The 16,719-nt window shown below is 48.5% G+C and overlaps 9 protein-coding genes across 9 annotated transcripts; 8 read left to right on the plus strand and 1 right to left on the minus strand.

Moving 5' to 3' along the window:
• Positions 1-604: 604 nt before the first annotated feature.
• On the plus strand, positions 605-3,219 carry BT62DRAFT_928296 (G-alpha-domain-containing protein). Its single transcript, XM_043185480.1, has 15 exons — positions 605-895; positions 945-959; positions 1,021-1,041; positions 1,099-1,124; positions 1,175-1,752; positions 1,798-1,850; positions 1,906-1,938; positions 1,992-2,024; positions 2,074-2,140; positions 2,245-2,350; positions 2,409-2,589; positions 2,646-2,663; positions 2,715-2,779; positions 2,847-2,880; positions 2,936-3,219. Exons 1-15 carry the CDS (start codon positions 685-687, stop codon positions 2,983-2,985), a joined length of 1,491 nt encoding a protein of 496 aa, XP_043043081.1. The 5' UTR covers positions 605-684; the 3' UTR covers positions 2,986-3,219.
• BT62DRAFT_593577 (uncharacterized protein) lies at positions 3,179-4,301 on the plus strand. Its single transcript, XM_043181537.1, has 4 exons — positions 3,179-3,549; positions 3,604-3,714; positions 3,763-3,861; positions 3,927-4,301. Exons 1-4 carry the CDS (start codon positions 3,307-3,309, stop codon positions 4,158-4,160), a joined length of 687 nt encoding a protein of 228 aa, XP_043043082.1. The 5' UTR covers positions 3,179-3,306; the 3' UTR covers positions 4,161-4,301.
• Positions 4,302-4,383: 82 nt separating this feature from the next.
• BT62DRAFT_928299 (uncharacterized protein) lies at positions 4,384-5,445 on the plus strand. The gene is made up of 2 exons (XM_043185481.1): positions 4,384-4,479; positions 4,529-5,445. The coding sequence occupies exon 2, from the start codon at positions 4,816-4,818 to the stop codon at positions 5,260-5,262; it is 447 nt and encodes a 148-aa protein (XP_043043083.1). The 5' UTR covers positions 4,384-4,479; positions 4,529-4,815; the 3' UTR covers positions 5,263-5,445.
• Positions 5,344-8,023, plus strand: BT62DRAFT_593859 (uncharacterized protein). Its single transcript, XM_043181538.1, has 12 exons — positions 5,344-5,835; positions 5,887-5,899; positions 5,955-6,078; positions 6,132-6,203; positions 6,259-6,313; positions 6,369-6,451; positions 6,586-6,735; positions 6,798-7,023; positions 7,145-7,245; positions 7,301-7,379; positions 7,437-7,587; positions 7,651-8,023. The coding sequence occupies exons 1-11, from the start codon at positions 5,425-5,427 to the stop codon at positions 7,581-7,583; spliced, it is 1,461 nt and encodes a 486-aa protein (XP_043043084.1). The 5' UTR covers positions 5,344-5,424; the 3' UTR covers positions 7,584-7,587; positions 7,651-8,023.
• Positions 8,024-8,437: 414 nt separating this feature from the next.
• BT62DRAFT_928304 (uncharacterized protein) lies at positions 8,438-9,287 on the plus strand. Its single transcript, XM_043185482.1, has one exon. The coding sequence runs from the start codon at positions 8,488-8,490 to the stop codon at positions 9,181-9,183; it is 696 nt and encodes a 231-aa protein (XP_043043085.1). The 5' UTR covers positions 8,438-8,487; the 3' UTR covers positions 9,184-9,287.
• A 124-nt stretch (positions 9,288-9,411) lies between these two features.
• On the minus strand, positions 9,412-10,994 carry BT62DRAFT_1048718 (uncharacterized protein; the record flags this gene model as incomplete). Its single annotated transcript, XM_043178507.1, has 5 exons — positions 9,412-9,978; positions 10,035-10,184; positions 10,236-10,278; positions 10,330-10,878; positions 10,933-10,994. The coding sequence occupies 5 exons, from the start codon at positions 10,992-10,994 to the stop codon at positions 9,823-9,825; spliced, it is 960 nt and encodes a 319-aa protein (XP_043043086.1). The 3' UTR covers positions 9,412-9,822.
• On the plus strand, positions 10,771-11,832 carry BT62DRAFT_1073026 (SOH1-domain-containing protein). The gene is made up of 4 exons (XM_043178911.1): positions 10,771-11,228; positions 11,279-11,424; positions 11,481-11,603; positions 11,658-11,832. The coding sequence occupies exons 1-4, from the start codon at positions 11,166-11,168 to the stop codon at positions 11,749-11,751; spliced, it is 426 nt and encodes a 141-aa protein (XP_043043087.1). The 5' UTR covers positions 10,771-11,165; the 3' UTR covers positions 11,752-11,832.
• Positions 11,833-11,945: 113 nt separating this feature from the next.
• Positions 11,946-13,981, plus strand: BT62DRAFT_885610 (TPT-domain-containing protein; the record flags this gene model as incomplete). Its single annotated transcript, XM_043182838.1, has 6 exons — positions 11,946-12,142; positions 12,223-12,411; positions 12,558-12,646; positions 12,699-13,137; positions 13,193-13,332; positions 13,389-13,981. The coding sequence occupies 6 exons, from the start codon at positions 11,946-11,948 to the stop codon at positions 13,979-13,981; spliced, it is 1,647 nt and encodes a 548-aa protein (XP_043043088.1).
• A 1,106-nt stretch (positions 13,982-15,087) lies between these two features.
• Positions 15,088-16,718, plus strand: BT62DRAFT_917251 (uncharacterized protein; the record flags this gene model as incomplete). The annotated part of the gene is made up of 9 exons (XM_043184032.1): positions 15,088-15,179; positions 15,260-15,421; positions 15,468-15,608; positions 15,703-15,978; positions 16,030-16,102; positions 16,154-16,247; positions 16,299-16,432; positions 16,453-16,584; positions 16,668-16,718. The coding sequence occupies 9 exons, from the start codon at positions 15,088-15,090 to the stop codon at positions 16,716-16,718; spliced, it is 1,155 nt and encodes a 384-aa protein (XP_043043089.1).
• Between the last annotated feature and the right edge of the window lies 1 nt (position 16,719).

Genomic DNA, 16,719 nt, shown 5'->3' on the forward strand with positions numbered 1-16,719 from the left:
TGGTGGTGGTAGTGCAGCAGCACTAGAGCAAGGACGCCTAATTCAAGACGGGAGGAACCGGTTCAGTGGCGTATAATGGAAACATGAATTGAAATCGCCACAGCGATAAAGACAAAAGCAGACAGTCAGAGGGCGCCCACCCTCAGCCGGCCCTGCGACAAGAACCCGCCGAAGTGATACGCCGCGGTTCGCAAAGGTTGATTCTTGGACAGCAAATCGTTCGGGTCAAGGCTGCTCATGATGGTAAAAGGAGAGTGATACATGTTCATCTGTAGGTACTCTGACAGCCGATGGAGACCAGAACGTTGAAATTTGGTTCCATGTCTCTCGAAATTTGAAATTACGCGCATCAGATCATTATTTAACTCGAACTACAGCTGTCGAATGCCTGGACTGGGAGCAAGAGAGAGAAAGGGCTGAGCAAGACTTAGATAGAGATCGTAGAGAGATCCAAGTTGAGATAGCCAAGAGAGAATACCAGTACGTGGACCGAAAGATGGTAACAGAAATTTTGACAGAGGACAGCAAGTGGGCAACGAGATGGATGGATGACCTGACTGTGGCCCTGTTTTTACATACCTTTCACAGCATGCTTCCTTGGCTTCTTTTGATCCCTTCGCCTTCTTTTTCTCTTTCCTTTCTCCGGCTCCCTATCACGTTCTTTCTTCTCTTCATGCCCCACTCATGTCCTCCCTCAAGTCCAGTATTTACCCAGACGGTGATCCTTTGGCTGTCGTCACAGCACCGCCGCCCGACGAATCGCCGTCAGAACGTGATGAGCGCCTCTCCAATGAAAAAGCAGCCCAGAAGAGGTCCGATGCTATAGACGAAGAAATAGCAAGGCAGCGCATCGCTGAAAAAAAGGCGCCAAAGGTAGTCAAAGTCTTGTTGCTAGGTACGTAGAGCCTCCGTATTTGATTTCATCATCTGATTCGTGATCCTAGGCCAAAGTGAATCAGGTATTGCCTCTCTTCTGCATCACTCGTCCTATTGTGGGCGGCTGACACCCTGCTTTGCCAGGGAAATCCACGACGTTGAAAAGTACTTGGTTTTTTGCTCCGCTTTCGCCAAACAGACCCTGACCGCCGCTTTCATCAGATTTTCAATTGATAAATTCCCCAAAGGTCTGTACCCTTTACCTTCCTGTCTATACCAAGTACTGACATCTGTTCAGGCATTCCGTCAAGAACGCGCATCATGGCGGGCAGTGGTTCAGTTAAATGTTGCCCGGTCGATTCGCATTATCCTTGACATAATGAGTCAGGCTCACGCCCAGCAGACTCAGAAGCAGCACCCTGTTGCGTCTTCCAGCATGTCTTCCTTCGAGTCTCTGCAAAGGCCCGATGTCGTCTATCCCACACTCACTGCAGAACATCTAAAACTCAAAATGCGCTTGAAGCCTCTCCTCCAGGTCGAGGAGGCTCTCCTGCGGAGACTTTCCCCGGGAAACACCGCGGAATTCGAAGCAACCCAGCTCACCGTCCCTACATCACTCCCCTACCCTGATCGAAATTACAAAGAGCCTTCGGTCAACTCCGCTGTCCATTGGAAAGGCGCGTTCGGCAGGCTGCTAACCCCGAATGAGCAGCGCACCAGCTTTGACAGTGAACAAGGGATTGATTTCGATGACCCAAAAGATCCCGGGCTTGTTCTTCACAATTGTCGCGAGGATATGGACCATCTATGGAACGATCCGACCGTCAAGGAGCTTCTAAAAGTGCATAAACTCAGATTGGAGGATCTGTCTGGCTTGTGAGCGGTTTTCAACCGGCATATCCATATCTTATGTGTGTCCAGTTTCTTAGATTCACTGGACCGCGTTACTGCCTTGAAATATGTCCCTTCAGACGGTAAGTTGCCTTGTTGGTCCGATAATCGCTCTGGTCTAAAAACAATGCTCGGTAGATGATATACTACGAGCACGAATTAAAACTCTAGGTAGATTCCTTCGACTGATCACCAGGACGCCGTCATTGATTGTGTTCCATCAGGTGTCTCCGAACATCGTTTCAGGCTAAAAGCTGGTATGTTGACTTCTTCACACCGATCAACCGAAGGCCAACATTCGAACATACACAGGCAATATGGTCAGCCACGATTGGAGGGTCTTTGACGTAGGAGGAGCTCGATCTTTGGTTCGTAATCTTCTCGTGTGAAGAAAGACATGATTGATGAGTGTATTGTGGTTTTAGCGAGGTGCGGGACCCTAGTGCCATCGTGTTAAGGTTCCTACTGACAGCTGGTAGCCGCGTGGGCACCCTATTTCGACGATATGGACGCGATCATTTTCCTAGCACCTCTTAGTTGTTTCGACCAGGTTCTCGCTGAAGATTCATCGGTGAATAGACTGGTGCGTGACACTAACAATTGAACAAAAGGAGATAATTACCTCGCTCACTCGTTCCCAGGAGGATTCCATGTCCCTTTGGAAGTCCATCGTGTCGAATCAGCTTCTGAAAAACACAGATCTCATACTGTTCCTCAACAAATGTGACATCCTGAAAGCGAAACTAGAATCGGGGATCAGGTTTGGCACTTGGGTAATATCGTACGGCGATCGACCCAATACATTCGAGGGTGCCGCAAATTGTGAGTAATTCTGTTGTATTTGTTGTTTCTCACGCATAATTGATGCGCGTAATCAGATATGAAGAAGAAATTTGGTTCGCCTAACTGGCTTTTAGGCTTCCCGCTTCTTCTGATGCACTTTCTAGCTGGTAGCTTCAAGAGTAACTCCCCAGAACCCAGGCCTTTCTATTGTCATTTTACTTCGGTCACTGTACGTATCTTGGGTGTTTTTTTTTTGCGTGGCGTTGTTTAACAGCCTCCATTTTTGCAATTGATAGGACGTGAAATCGACAACTCATATACTAGAAAATGGTACGTTTTATTGTCGAAAGTGTTTGTGGTTCACTTCTTATGCGGTGTCGTACAGTGAAGGATACCGTTGTGCGGAAAAATCTACAAGATAGTAATATGGTTTAGTAGACCACCTACTATGCCCGCCGATATTTAGTAGGTCTATTATGACTCCCACGTATTTCTTGGATGTTTTGTAACTTACTCTCGTTCTACTACATCTTCATTGTCATGTATGTCTATATTTATGTAAATATGTATGCGCTCATAGACACAAGCTACCACGGCATTACCATGTTCGATCGATTTAGACATCCTTCAAGAAAAACCGCAGCAATGAAATCGAAATTCTGTGAACCGGTGTCATGCATGCTCAGTAATTCAAGCGCCTTGTAGTTAAAATTGGAGGGCAAGGTGGAACATAGTACGAACTGGACCAGTTGTTCCATGTGCACCGACTTTGCAGTCGTTTGGAAAGTCAACGGATTGTGTGGCGGTGCAGTCGTTATGTCCCTTTTCGCCAATTTCAGCTGCCTCGATGAGCTCATCCAGGTCGTCTACCAGGACGTCAACCGCTTTGTCGTACTCTCCAACGTGTCTAGCGGCGAATGGGCAATTCATCTCGGTCTGACAGGTGAAGGGCGGTGGTGGCATGGGCGGTGGCGAGAGGCGGACGTCACGAATCTGGTGGCGAGTAGTGCACGTCGTTCCTTGAGAAAGAATTATTTATTGGCCGGGCTCTAGGGCTCTAATCCATCGGATTTCTTGCTTGAAACGTTTGCAGAGAAACTGGCGGATAGCATCCTCAAGGGCGACCTGTATATCACCAATTTCGACGCAGGCAAGGACATCAATGTCAGTTTCCAGTAATCCTTGACTGCCTGGTGACTGACGCAACTTTAGATTACACTTGCGCCAACTTCCAAGAAACCCATGAACGTCGCTCTTGAGGTGATGGACTCTAAAGAATCAGCAATATACACATGTCGCGTGTTGCTAGATGTGTGGCCATCACTTGTCCTTTCACGGCGCTTCTTATACTCATGGTCTCTAAGATTGCTCTACAGGCGCAGAAGAGAAAATGCCATCTTCATCCCGACTTTATTTCGGTGCAGCCACCTGATCCTTCGAGCAGCGCGACATCTTCGAATCCCAAGCCAGTCTCGAGTCCTGCCAGTCGCACAGAGGAGATCATTGAACCCAAGACCAAGGCAGGATCTTCGAATGACAAGAAACGCAAGGAGCTTGAGCTAGTCAAACCTGAATCTAGTAAGCTCCAAGGGTCGACTTTCTTCCGGTGAACTAAATGCAAGTGCTATAGAAGAAGCAGCTCCGCCCCGAGCGTTGAAGGGCGCATCACTTGCGAATCCTACTAAGAAAGCTCGCAGGTACCAGCCGGTTCAGTTTGCCAGTGACGATGAAGAGTGATAAAGGAATCAAATACCACGCCTGTGCATATAAAGTAGAATTACTACGCCTGAGATACTATGTATACCATTGCCTATCTGAGTCTCGGCCGTTGGTCTCGATACGACGAAATCTACTGTAACACAGCTTCTGCACCTTGCTCCACAGCACTACTATGCATTTGCCTCCGTCGTCAGACATCGAACAAGAAAGGTATACTTGTCAAATATCTGCATGACTTGTATTCTTATGGATTCCTTAGGCCTGTCATTCATATCAGTGTGTTTTACTCGCTAAGCGCCTCTTCCTGTCGTTCACATCGCTTCAGTTCGCGATGCTCGAGGCCGTACAAATGTTTCTGGTTCGACTAGTAATGTTCAAGAGCCCACCGATCCTACCCACGACTATGCGATAGGTCTCTGCCCAACGCCCATCCTTGACCTTGCTCTTCTTTTGTCTTCGGCGCCTGATGCAGACCCGCCTACCCATTATGAATATGTTGAACTCTGGTATTCTATCTTCACTCATTTCTTCCCTGGGCACACAATTATGCCAGGTTGGGAGATTCCCTTCTCTTCCGACTATTACAACAATGAAAGGCACTCTTCCGGCTACCAGAATGTATCCTTGGCCGTGTTCCCCCCTGCCCAGGTGCAGCCCCTTGTATTGGTGCAGGTATGGTCCCAAGCGGACTTTGACAACCCTCACCTGCGAGACGCTGCGGCCTTGGAATCCTCCCATTTATTCGATCATCTTGCCCCGTACAGCGAGTACCCACAGATCATGGTGATTGCTGCGATGGGGATGAGCTGGAGGGCTATCAAGAGAAATGCGCTCCTCTCAAGCGACGAGGCGGAGAACCCTTGGTTGAGCACGTCGCACCACAGGGCGGAATCCACCTGTGAATGGATGCCCAACGTCGTTAGCCAAGTCAGCTGGGAGGTGCTAGAGAGATTGGTTGCTTCCGTGAAGCGGTCATCGTTGCAGGCTCTTTGAAAAGGGGGGGAGATTGCGAAAAGCCGTGAGGGGGGGGCACTGTATTTGTATCGTTCATTTTGCATTTTTGTCCGTTATCTTTCGGAAGCCGGACCGGTCACCATCGCGATAGCATTGCCGGTCGTGTTAGCATGTGATTTACATCAGTTATCGGTTTTTGTAATGCGAAGCAGTCATTCATCCGATTCTTCTGCCAGCTCGAACGTGGATTCCACGCGTCCTCGCTTCCCGTCTCGTTGGGCTGTCCATAGAATCGGCGCCGCAGTCGTCACCCAAGTTCTTGCCAGGATGTCGTTGTCCCCCGTCAAGCAACACGAGGATCCTGAGCTTCCCGGGCCCTACATTACTGAGTCTACGTCTCTTCTTAATTCGAAGCAGGAGACTCCATGCGAGGCAAACCCGAGAACGCGAGGTGCAGTATGGTCTGCCTTGACCACGCTCATGGTCGCAGCCTTGGTAGTCCTGTTCTTCTTCCAGGATTCTCTTCCAGACGGCATCGCGCCCTGGCTAGGCGCTCTCCCAAAAGACCCAATGCTTGCTGCCCTAAAGATCCTGGAAAGGGCACCTGTTATCGTGAGTCACACTGGTTCTCCATATCACACATCCATCTGAAAGCACGCCAAGGATGGACACATCGGTTAGTGATAACGCTGCTGTTCCATTTTTCATTAATATTATAAACTTTCCCCAAGACCTCCCGTGGCTCGTACGCATGGAATACGCCAACAATATCTCTGCTGTCGATCTCGAATCCACGATGCCCGGCCATGTGGATATTCCTAGACTTCGACAGGGCAAAGTCGGGGGTTTCTTCTGGTTGGGATGTCCTACCCTTCTTTCAAAATATTAAACTGAGCCCTTGAACACAGGTCGGTATTCGTTGATTGTGCGGATCCAGAAGCAGAGGGCCCCGAATTTTTGTCTGCAACATGGAAAGTCAGGTCTGAAGTTATCTTTATTACCGCATTTCAGGGTTGCCTAACGAGCATTCTGCAGGGATACCATAGAGCAAATTGACTCCGCAAGAATGTCGATCGAGAAATATCCTGATGTGAACTTCTTTTTTTAGAATATGAAGGAACAAAGACTCAGGTGTTCGTTTGTAGACATTTCAGCTCGCTCTTGGCTCATCAGAAATCAAGTCTGCCATTACCAAAGGCAAAATTGCGAGCCTTATCGGTGTCGAAGGGTACGTCCTATCCCCATTCAAGTGCCTATGATGTTGCGCTAGTATGCGTCATTGTTTGTTCCGGTGAATCGTGTATTCTCCCCGTCCACGATGCTCTATTTCCTTTCTGATGTCAGTCATTTATGCTGTTAAAGTGGTCATCAGCTAGGAAACTCAATCGCTGCTCTTCGGCAATATCATTCTCTGGGCGTTCGATATATGACTTTGACCCATGTCTGTCATAATGCATTCGCGGACTCCTGCGGATTTTATCCCGGAAAGAAGCCGCGACATGGTGGTCTCAGGTATAACTCTTTCAAATTTTCTACTCTGTGAGCTTCTTACGACTTGCGTCATTGTCTTCCAGTACCCTTGGGTATGCACTCATCGATGAAATGAACCGCCTCGGCGTGCTAGTGGATCTCTCACATACTTCGGATGCGACTGCGGCCCAAGCTTTGAACTATTCTAAAGCACCCGTGATATGGTCTCATTCGTCATCGAGAGCTGTACACGACCATGTTAGAAACATCCCTGATGAAGTGTTGAAATTAGTAGGTACTGGGGAAGGGCAAAGTGATGCTGTTATCATGGTCAGTTGTGTCCCCTTCTTTTCTGCCACACCACTTTGGCGCAGTGGCGCTGCCAATCATGTCACCTTTCGTAACTCTGCCTGTCTAATTGTTTGATTTATCCTTTCTCCAATTGGTTTAGGTAAACTTCGCGCCCAATTTCGTAGCAGACCCTGGTCAGGCAACCTTACAAGCTGTGGCTAATCATGTCGAACATATCGCAAGCGTTACGGGAAAGCAACAGTATGTTTCGTCGGCCCTGAAATATGTCATATTCATAATTGCTTCTTCTTCGAAGTGTTGGCATAGGGAGTGATTTCGATGGTATCGGGAGTACTCCCGCAGGGTTGGAGGACGTGTCAACATATCCTGCATTGGTGAGGTTCATTTAACTGCATCACCGGCGAAAAGTTTCTGATGGTGGATGGCTATAGGTAGCGGAATTGTACCGGAGAGGTTGGAATAAGTACGAACTAGCAGGGTTCACAGGGGGGCAATCTACTGCGGATTTTCGAAGGCGCGGAGAAGGTGTCGAACCGACTGAAAGACTCGGGCATGGCTCCCGTGTACGATATCTATGACAAGAGGAAAGATATACCTGGCAAATAGTCTTGTCTTATTCTAGTACTGATGAAATAAACTGGACAGTGTAACTCCGCATCCTTCGACATCTCCGATCCGTCTAATGTTCTCATCAGATCTTGGTGATAGGAAATCTCGGCCATTTCCTTGAACAATCCTGGAGACAGTTCTCTAAAGTCAATTACATTGTGTGCTGGCTACGGAAATTATTCTGAGCCCGATACAGAGAAGACATGAGGCTCGAGATCGCATGTAATCCTTTCTTTGATGGACAGCCTTCATCATGAACTCTTGGCCGTGGTTTGATCATTTGGGTAGAATGAGAGGTTTGATCAACACCTTTTGATGCCGGTCGTCGGTGTCTGTAAACCAGTACTTTACAAGGCCGGTACCATGTCTCAGAGACCTCGAGGCCAAAACGGAATAAAATGGTCAAGGCAACAGGACAAGGCAAGTGCCGCAGATTGATGACGATGGATGGCGAGAGCTTTTTAAGGGGTAATTCGCGACAAAGACTTACTGACTCGTTCTCACTTTCTTTGTTTTCTTGGCCAGGCGCTGATACTATAGATTACATTGGGGAGTTTTTTTTTTGCAGCCCCCAAGTTTTCCATGCTTATGTGCTTCTCTACTGTGCAGACGTCTCTGTGATCATCACGAAATATTCGGACACTTTGCTCACTGCCGCGGTGGAAGTTCTGTATGTCAATCAAATTCTTTCAGTATTTGACGTTTACATTGAATACCTTTATCTGTTGTCGTTATAAGTTCTAATAATGTCTACCAGTATTCCTCATTTGTCATTTCCCACCGCGTCTACCACTTCCATGGCTTCGGGAAGTAAGTCAGACAGTTCAAGTTTACGGTAGCTATTGTGACGGGCGTAGTGGGAGGTGTATCCACATGTGTTGTGATCGGACTGGTGGTTTATCTGCTTGTTCAAATGCGAAGACAATGCGAAGACAAAGGCAAGGACTCCGACAGGCGGGCTATGACACAGAAAAAGGTCCGGCGATCACAAAAAATATCCCACCGCTTCCGGCAGCGTATCACAGCAAAAAAGAGTTCTCCTCTTGGTCCACCGAGAGCCTTCAGCCAGTCCGTCCCGCGATTAAGGTGATTACCGACATTTCGATCGGCAAGTCTCTACCCAAGTCGCCAGGCAAACCTACGACGCCTAAGTGGAAACTGAAACGAGTACTAGTGCCGCGACTCTCGCGTCTTCCGCCTTTTCCTATGCCGGGTCGAGCTCGCTCTCGCCTGTCCTTTTCACGATCGAGCAGATCGAGCAGTCGCCAGGCCACGAAAATAGACATAGCACCTCCGGTTCCAGTTCTTCCTTCCCCCTCGCTACCCCCTACCCCCCTACTGTCCATACAAGTGTCGACACCAGCTGGTGTATCTTCAACCTTTCCTTTTTTTCTCTTCGGCTTTCTCCACACCATCAGTCGCCACTGCCTTGCGCTCGCTTCCACCTACCACACTCACCACCCCAACATCAGTCTTCCCAGATTCAGATGTCCCGTCATCAGCGGTTTCCCCACTGTACACTCTTTCGCCTGCGTTTCCATCACCATCAATGTTTTCGTCACCAGTTGACACTCTGCCATCTGTTAAATCAGCGCCCTATCCTATCTTGAGATGACGCCTTTTCTCCGGCTCCCGTCATCGCTTATCATCATGTCGCGTGGATGCCTCGTACTAGGTAGACGGGACCGATGGCAATGGACTCTTTATATATATCGCCTGATTATTTATTTAAATTATTTGGTGTTAACTTATGAACTCCTGTACTAGCATAGCCTGTACGTTACTATGCATAATCTCTCGGCGCTAAAACTTGGTCTGGCCGCAGTTGCGGCCAGACGCTTCGCGCAGTACTAGTATGGCCGTGGTACGAAGGCTTGTGGGGTGACCTAAGACCATTTCGCGATCATCGCAGGATGAAGAGTTCAACGAGTGGATACTGGACAGACTGAAATCTGGAGCAAGCTTGAAAGCGAACGAACGAACCTGCGAACATTAGTCCGGACCCGCCTGAAAATCCTCGATCACCATGATCAGCACGACTCTCATCGCGAAAAGGTGTCAGCCAGTTCAGCAGTCAGCCAGTTCAAACCAGCTTACAGCGAAGAAAGAAGACCGTTATAGATCAAAAACGGTGTCAGCTGGCGTACATGATGGAAGCGTACATATGTCAATGACATCAGCAACGAAGTTTTCCTCCATCATCAATCTTCATCCATCATTTTGCCCTTTTCTCTGTGCAACTCGGGCCTTCATTTTAGTCTTCGCTGATTCTTTCACTCCTTCCAGTTTCCCTGCTTTAGCCAAGGCGAGAACCAACGCATGGACGAGACCAAAGTGATTGTGCCTTCGAACGCTGCTTTCAAACTAAAAATAATCAAAGGTGAAACCGCATCCACGATGGAAAAGGATGATGAACTGACTGCCCAGCGATCTCTTTTTGAGGTTTCGGTAGAAATCTTGACGACAAGTTCTGCGGCTTCAGATTCTAGGTCAGCCGATTGCAGCTGCTGGAGCTGGGACTGCAATGATGGAAGAGGATCGTCTCGAACCGCCAGAAGACTGAACTCGAGCTAGGGTTGTGGGTAAATTGTACGCCCAAAAGAGGGCCTATATAGACATACCGAGTTCTCCGGATATGTCGCTATTCTGGCTTCGATAGCGTCCCTGAAGTCAGGTTAGCAGGAGGGGAGCAGAGTGCTTTTCCAAAGGACGTACCGAGCCGCCTTCAGCCACCCTTCGCCGTGGTCTTCGTAATGACCGTGTCGGACTGCATGCGGTTTCAGACCATCCAATTCATACACGGACCCCATCACTGGGAGGTATACAACGAAATGGTATGCTTCCTCCGTTCTCTTCGGTAGCCCTAGGCCATCCAAAGAAATTGCGCTGGGAGGTGAGAGAGAGTTGTGGGCTTCTCTAAGCCAGTCGGCACTTGTCATGACCATTCCACGTGTCTGAGGGTCCATGCCGGTGGTGAAGTTCATGAGTTCTCTCAGTTGGAAACCCATAGCCAGAGTAGGGACATTCCCGAGGGCGTTCAGAACTGCCAGCGTGGCACATGCGTTATTTACGACCTGATGCGCAAAAAAACCAGGGAAACTAGGATCGTATTGGCCTGCCACCGAAGAGCTTTCTGAGAGCGACGGGACCCATTTGAAGAGAAATATGAGGGCGTGGAGGGGCTGCAAGGAGGCCAGGGATTCAGGGTCAAGCGAGTACAGGTCGTCAACAATCAAAGGAACACCGAGGGTGTGCAACAGTTCTCTGGAATACAAGTATCACTATAAGGCAGGCAATTGAACAAGTGACGCGTCATACGTGAATACGCCCGGATCAGATTCCATTAATTGCCATCCATTGGATTCGTCTTCGTCTGACATTTTGATTATTCCTGACACGTAGTATATAATAGTATACCAGAGGATGCAGAGTGGCAAGCCTGCAGTAGAAAGGTAAAATTTCAGTGACGCGTACCACCACGTGGATGATTTATTTGTCCAACCTGATCGACACTCTTGCAGCCAAACAAATCTTCAGAGTGCTCCTCTTCCATGTTCAACGAAGCTGAAGGGTCTTCATCTGACCCCAAAGTTGCTAATAGAGCCAGGTTTGAGGTGATAACAACCCTTATACTTCCTTGATAAGCACTGAGTATTTTTTTTAGGTCGAGCTCGAATTTGTACAATCTCTCGCAAACCCTTTCTATCTGCACTCTCTGGCCCAGCAGAATATCCTGGAACAGCCGGCTTTCATTAACTTTCTAGAATACCTCCAGTATTTCCGGGATAAAAACTATGCTAGATTCATTCAGTCTGTAAAGACATACTGTTAACACCACTTGCCCTCATCTCTATCTTTCTGTCTAGCTATCCTCATGCATTGCACCACCTCGAACTACTCCAGCATGCTCAGTTCCGCGCCGAAATGAAGAAGGATGAATTTTTGAGAGAACATCTGAATCAGAAACAGTTCGACCACTGGAGAACATGGTTTGTTTTCATCCACTCGTGGTTCGCAGACATCGTTGAAACAAGAGTTTATAGGCGCGATCCGTCGCACACGAACAAAACTAATGATACGTTCCCGGTGGATGGGGCAGAGGGACAAGCTCAAAATGGTGCGACGAGGAGTGCCTAGGAAGGTTCTTCAGCGCTTAATTAATAATTACGAAACATGATGATGAGAATACTGTTGAGAACATAGATGCCTGTCCAATCATTCCTCGTATGTACGGAAACATACGAATCTTAATCATTTGGCGGCGATTGCCATCTTTGGACCGGACCGGGGTAATGGACTTTGTTTGACACGCATGCCCCTTTGTTCATTTCATGCCTGTAACACCAGGAGACGATGAATACCCTTTCGAACACCATACTTTCAACCCCTCACAACCTTTCTTGAGGCAAGAAGATGAAGAAGCAGAAGACACTATTCTCGAGGAGCCTGTACATTTGGCGTCGAGAGAGGAAAAGAAACGCAGATGGTGGAAGAACGCGGTATTGAACGTGTTGTTTATTGCATCCTGGTGCGTGTCTTTGAATGGATGCAAAGTCGCATATGCGGCTGTATTCAACTCTGCTAATGGACCTATGCTGGACCTTGCAGGTTCTTCTTTGCCACAGTGCTCTCTGTCTACAATAAATGGATGTTTTCAGACAAACACATGAACTTCAGGTTTCCCCTCTTTGTTACAACACTTCATATGTTTGTGCAATTTGCACTATCTGCGCTTTTTCGAGTCGTTTGGCCTCATCATTTCCGTCCCGAAAGGAGTCCGCAGCTTGAAGATTACGGGTGAGTAGGCTCTGCTTATGCTTCCCAGTCTGTCCCTTGTTTGCATACGAACGATAGACCGCGCAGTTCTTTAATATCGCTATTCCTTTTCACCGCCTGTTTATCTCCTTTCGTTCAGATTTGTTAAACGGTCTCTTGTACTTTAGGAAGAAAGTGGTTCCGACGGCTGTAGCCACCAGTCTAGACGTAGGACTGTCCAACTTCTCCCTCAAAATGATCTCATTATCTTTCTACAGTACGTCCCGTTAATTATGTTTGTGACCGCCCCTGATCTCTCCACTTTCTAGCCATGTGCAAATCTTCCTCGCTTATATTTGTTCTTCTCTTTGCCTTCCTCTTCAAATTGGAAACATTTTCTTGGCGGCTGGTCGGAGTTATCTTTCTAATTTGCGCGGGTGTTCTTCTCATGGTCGCGACCGAAACACATTTCGTGCTCAAAGGATTTCTTTTTGTTATTAGTGCCAGTGCCCTGGGGGGCCTGCGCTGGGGCCTCACTCAGTTACTGTTGCGGAACAAGAAACTTGGTTTGGATAACCCTGCTGCCACTGTTTTCTGGATGTCGCCAGCTATGGGAATCTCCCTGGCTATAATAAGCGCTATTGTAGAAGGATGGGGTACCGTTATACGCAGCGGTTTTTTTTCCACCTTGCCAAAGGCCCTGGAAACGATATTTTACCTGATAGCCCCCGGTGTCGTCGCATTTTGTATGGTCATGAGTGAATTTTAGTGAGTGACCATCAACAGCTGTTAATTCGGGTTGTTGATTAATGGTTGCTTATAGCATCATTCAACGAACGGGGATGGTGCCAATGTCGATCGCTGGCATAGCGAAGGAGGTAACAACGATTACTATCTCGGCATGGTTCTTTGGCGATGAGCTCACACCGTTGAATATTACCGGTGTAGCGATCACAGTTTGTGGTACGAGTTTTTTTCCGAACTGTCAGCGCCTTGATCGTCTAGCGTTTATTGCTCAGGTATCGTCTTATTCACGTATCACAAGTATCTAAAGTCAGTCAACGCAACGGTGCCCTTGGATGCGCATGGAAATCCTGTGCTAACAGACGAAGAGTTGCTCGATGGGCATCACATTCGGCTTGATGACTCGCTGCGATTAACGATAACGCGTGGCAGTGGAGGGTTTCATAGCGTGCGCTTATATTTTACGTTTGGAATTCCCGTTAGTTATTCACGCAGGCCGAAACATAGGACGAAACTTCGGCGAGCTCCCGCCAATTGGTATTCACCGCCGAAGAGGAAACTGAGACTGGCGACGCGACGCTTCCGTCGGCTGCAACCACTAGAACTCGTCCGGACGCCGGGCTGCCAAACGGAGTTGGACACGATGATCTGCAATTTCAGTCACTCGAGTCCTCGGAAGTGCAAAAAGGATGGGCTTCATAAGCTTCATTCATATAGAGGCGGGAGACAGAGTGAGCATCGGAATTTGGATAGCAGATTACGGATTCACGACATAGATGACGCAGATGTAATTTATTCAGGTCCGAAAGGACGAAGGGGGATTGCGTTACATATCGTATACCGAGACGGCCTCTGTGTACCGCCTTGACCCCATTTGCATGCGGGGCTGTGTTTAGTGGACCACATACCTTCCGATCCATCATGCGTGGATGGCAATCAAGATGGGACGAACATTATTGAATCCGTGATTGTGGTTCCTGAGGGTGTGTCTAGACAGAAGTAGGGTGGCGAGTGGCGATTCTGCAGAGAAATACGGCTGCACGTGGTGGGAATCTGGATATGGAAGACGTACATGGTCGCGGAGTATGGAGGTGGATTTGGATTTGAAGATAACGGTGAGGAAAGGGCACGAGAAAAGTTGAGTCAGCGATCCAGGGTAAAGATCAAGTGAGCCGGCTCGGAAGGGCAAAAAAATCTGGACCTACTATTTTATGGGCAAGATGTGATCACTGCTACGCGCGCCACCTGTTTGGGCGCACACATGGATGTGGGCCCGCTTGAAGATGGTAAGCGAGCAGCAAGTGAAGTGATGACATGGTTGGAAATGGGAATTGACAATATTTTTGAGAATGGGATATTACAAGATTGGGACCATTTTGGATTGATGTTGCATGTTTTCAAAGATGAACATGGGTTGATGGTGTGATGGGTGACGTAAAAACCCACGCTACACACGCTGCAGAAGATCAGCCACTTGGATGGACCTCCACGCTAAGCGACTGGCGCGCAGAAATGGACGGGTCTCAAGGAGACCAGCCAGTTTGACTTGGGCCCGAACCGACTCAGGCCAGTGGCTATCGAACGCGCTGGCTCGGTTGGAATAGTACCGAGTACACAGGATCTTACCCGCTAACGTTCACAGATTTCTGCCGATTCCTGATCCCAGCTCCTGTCTCTTTAGGCCGGCTCGAAGATCCGAGTCGGATTGGGCCAAGCTGCCCTACCGTACGGCGGCTGCCAAACGAATGACTGGTAATCTGGATACCCTTCGTGTCGCCGATGCCCGCTGAAACTCTGGATATTTCTGGTACCCTTTGATCCCTTATTTTGCCCTTATTTTCCAGCTATCATAGAATATAAATGAATTCTGTTACACCCGTGACTCTCGCAACTTCGGCCTCGAGGTCCAGGTACTCCATAAAAGCCATCTAAGCATTACCACTTGTTGGCCCGACGCTATCCCAGACTATCCCAATGGACGACTCTTTGCAATTCATTATCGAATCTCCTCAAAACGCCCAGGGTCACAAGAAACGCCCGCGTCTTGTTACCTCTTGCGACAATTGGTCCGTCCTGCTCTCCCTTTTCTATTCCCTCCTCCCCCCCCTCCCCCCCCTCCCCCGAAAGCAGCTAACTCCCTCTCCAGTCGCCTTAAGAAGATAAAGTGTCTACAGCCATCTCCAGAGACCAAGTGTGAGGCGTGCAAGACCGCCAAAATCCCGTGTCGGTTTCGCGACCGCGAACGCTACTTTGCAGAACGAAGTCGTGCTATTGCTGGACCATCTGGGGGCCAAGGCTATGATGAACGGTATGTCGCCACATCATCTTCAAACACGTTATCTCACGTTGTCCAGGTCGTCCGATTCGTCCCTGGACGCCTTTTCTCTCTCCCCTTCACACTCTTCCTCGCTAAGAGCGAGCGGTGTGGTCCGACCCGACGGCGAGTCAAGGGGACGCTACACGTCATTCTCCTCTGATCCGCGTCCGTCTCATCAGTAAGCCGAATGCTGTCCGTGACATGTTGCAGCCCGCTCACGGCGCGCTTAGCTCCCCCTCATCATCAATATCATCTTACTCCCATTCCCGAAGTAACTCCCTGGGTTACAATTACATGTCATCAGACGGGTCGCCCATCTATAACAGCTCGCGTTCACAGTCGCCCCAGCAAAATTCCGGCGCAGTTGTCCTCTTCGACTCCGATCAACAGCATCCACACCCTACCCTGATGCATAACTTTATTGGCGTGCTGTTTGAGCGCATGGGCACTGAGTTTAAGTTCTTTACATATGGTGAGGTTGCCGCAAATTTTGGTGCACGACGGCTCTCCGCCCTACTGTCCAACTCTATTGCGGCCTTGGCATCTCAGTATGTCACATTTGAAATCTTCTAAAACCGCGGATCACTTACTGTTCACAGATACACCACCGTTCCCGAGCTTACCGTCCGAGGGCTTCATAATGTCGCCAATGCATACTCTGAACACGCCAAAGTACGTCTGTCTGCCGCTGCAATACACCATCTCCAACTAATGAATTCCTAGCAACTTTTGCACCTTATGGGCCATCCTTCTCTTGACACCCTCCACGCACTCATTCTCTTGTCGTGGTATGAAATGAATAACAGCAGGACGTCGGGTGCGTGATCTGTGTGTCGCTTCTAATTTTTTCCTCTCATATGTATTTCAGCGTTCCGATCCTACTATCAGATGGCCATGAACATGGCAGTTGATCTGGGTCTCAGCAACCTACCAGTATCGATGTCTGTGGAAGACCAAAAGAAGAAGGATACGTGGAATGCAGTATTACGACTGCATCAGCTCGTGAGTAACAACAGTTCAAGCTACAAATCCAAGATCGGAAGGAAGTTCACCATTTCTCCAGCAATTTTCTGACAGGCAATCAGCATGACACTTGCATAACGCAAAGTGCACAGTACCCAGGCATTAATCGTGGCTATTCGGCATCCCGTCACGTATGTCGCGGGGGAACATGTTCTTAATCCATTATAGTAGGCTTCTCTCGCAGTAATCATGAGATTATTTTTATATTGGAGAGGAAAGCGCCATAGGCGCACTACCTGCTTTACACAGCCTGGCCTTTGCCTAGT

This window comes from Guyanagaster necrorhizus (genome assembly GCF_019112545.1).
Source record: "Guyanagaster necrorhizus MCA 3950 unplaced genomic scaffold BT62scaffold_5, whole genome shotgun sequence".
Taxonomy (NCBI): Eukaryota; Fungi; Basidiomycota; class Agaricomycetes; order Agaricales; family Physalacriaceae; genus Guyanagaster; species Guyanagaster necrorhizus.

Excerpts from the sequence above, each read along its gene's own strand:
- BT62DRAFT_928296 (XM_043185480.1), top strand. The coding sequence starts at position 685 with ATGTCCTCCCTCAAGTCCAGTATTTACCCAGACGGTGATCCTTTGGCT. Across the intron at positions 1,753-1,797 it reads TTGGAGGATCTGTCTGGCTT|TTTCTTAGATTCACTGGACC; the intron begins GTGAGCGGTTTT and ends ATGTGTGTCCAG. Across the intron at positions 2,141-2,244 it reads GGAGCTCGATCTTTGGTTCG|AGCCGCGTGGGCACCCTATT; the intron begins TAATCTTCTCGT and ends CTGACAGCTGGT.
- BT62DRAFT_593577 (XM_043181537.1), top strand. The coding sequence starts at position 3,307 with ATGTGCACCGACTTTGCAGTCGTTTGGAAAGTCAACGGATTGTGTGGC. Across the intron at positions 3,550-3,603 it reads CGGACGTCACGAATCTGGTG|GGCTCTAATCCATCGGATTT; the intron begins GCGAGTAGTGCA and ends GCCGGGCTCTAG. Across the intron at positions 3,715-3,762 it reads ACGCAGGCAAGGACATCAAT|ATTACACTTGCGCCAACTTC; the intron begins GTCAGTTTCCAG and ends ACGCAACTTTAG.
- BT62DRAFT_928299 (XM_043185481.1), top strand. The coding sequence starts at position 4,816 with ATGCCAGGTTGGGAGATTCCCTTCTCTTCCGACTATTACAACAATGAA.
- BT62DRAFT_593859 (XM_043181538.1), top strand. The coding sequence starts at position 5,425 with ATGCGAAGCAGTCATTCATCCGATTCTTCTGCCAGCTCGAACGTGGAT. Across the intron at positions 6,314-6,368 it reads CGATCGAGAAATATCCTGAT|ACATTTCAGCTCGCTCTTGG; the intron begins GTGAACTTCTTT and ends GTTCGTTTGTAG. Across the intron at positions 6,452-6,585 it reads AGCCTTATCGGTGTCGAAGG|TGGTCATCAGCTAGGAAACT; the intron begins GTACGTCCTATC and ends ATGCTGTTAAAG.
- BT62DRAFT_928304 (XM_043185482.1), top strand. The coding sequence starts at position 8,488 with ATGTGTTGTGATCGGACTGGTGGTTTATCTGCTTGTTCAAATGCGAAG.
- BT62DRAFT_1073026 (XM_043178911.1), top strand. The coding sequence starts at position 11,166 with ATGTTCAACGAAGCTGAAGGGTCTTCATCTGACCCCAAAGTTGCTAAT. Across the intron at positions 11,229-11,278 it reads CTAATAGAGCCAGGTTTGAG|GTCGAGCTCGAATTTGTACA; the intron begins GTGATAACAACC and ends TATTTTTTTTAG. Across the intron at positions 11,604-11,657 it reads TTCGACCACTGGAGAACATG|GCGCGATCCGTCGCACACGA; the intron begins GTTTGTTTTCAT and ends AAGAGTTTATAG.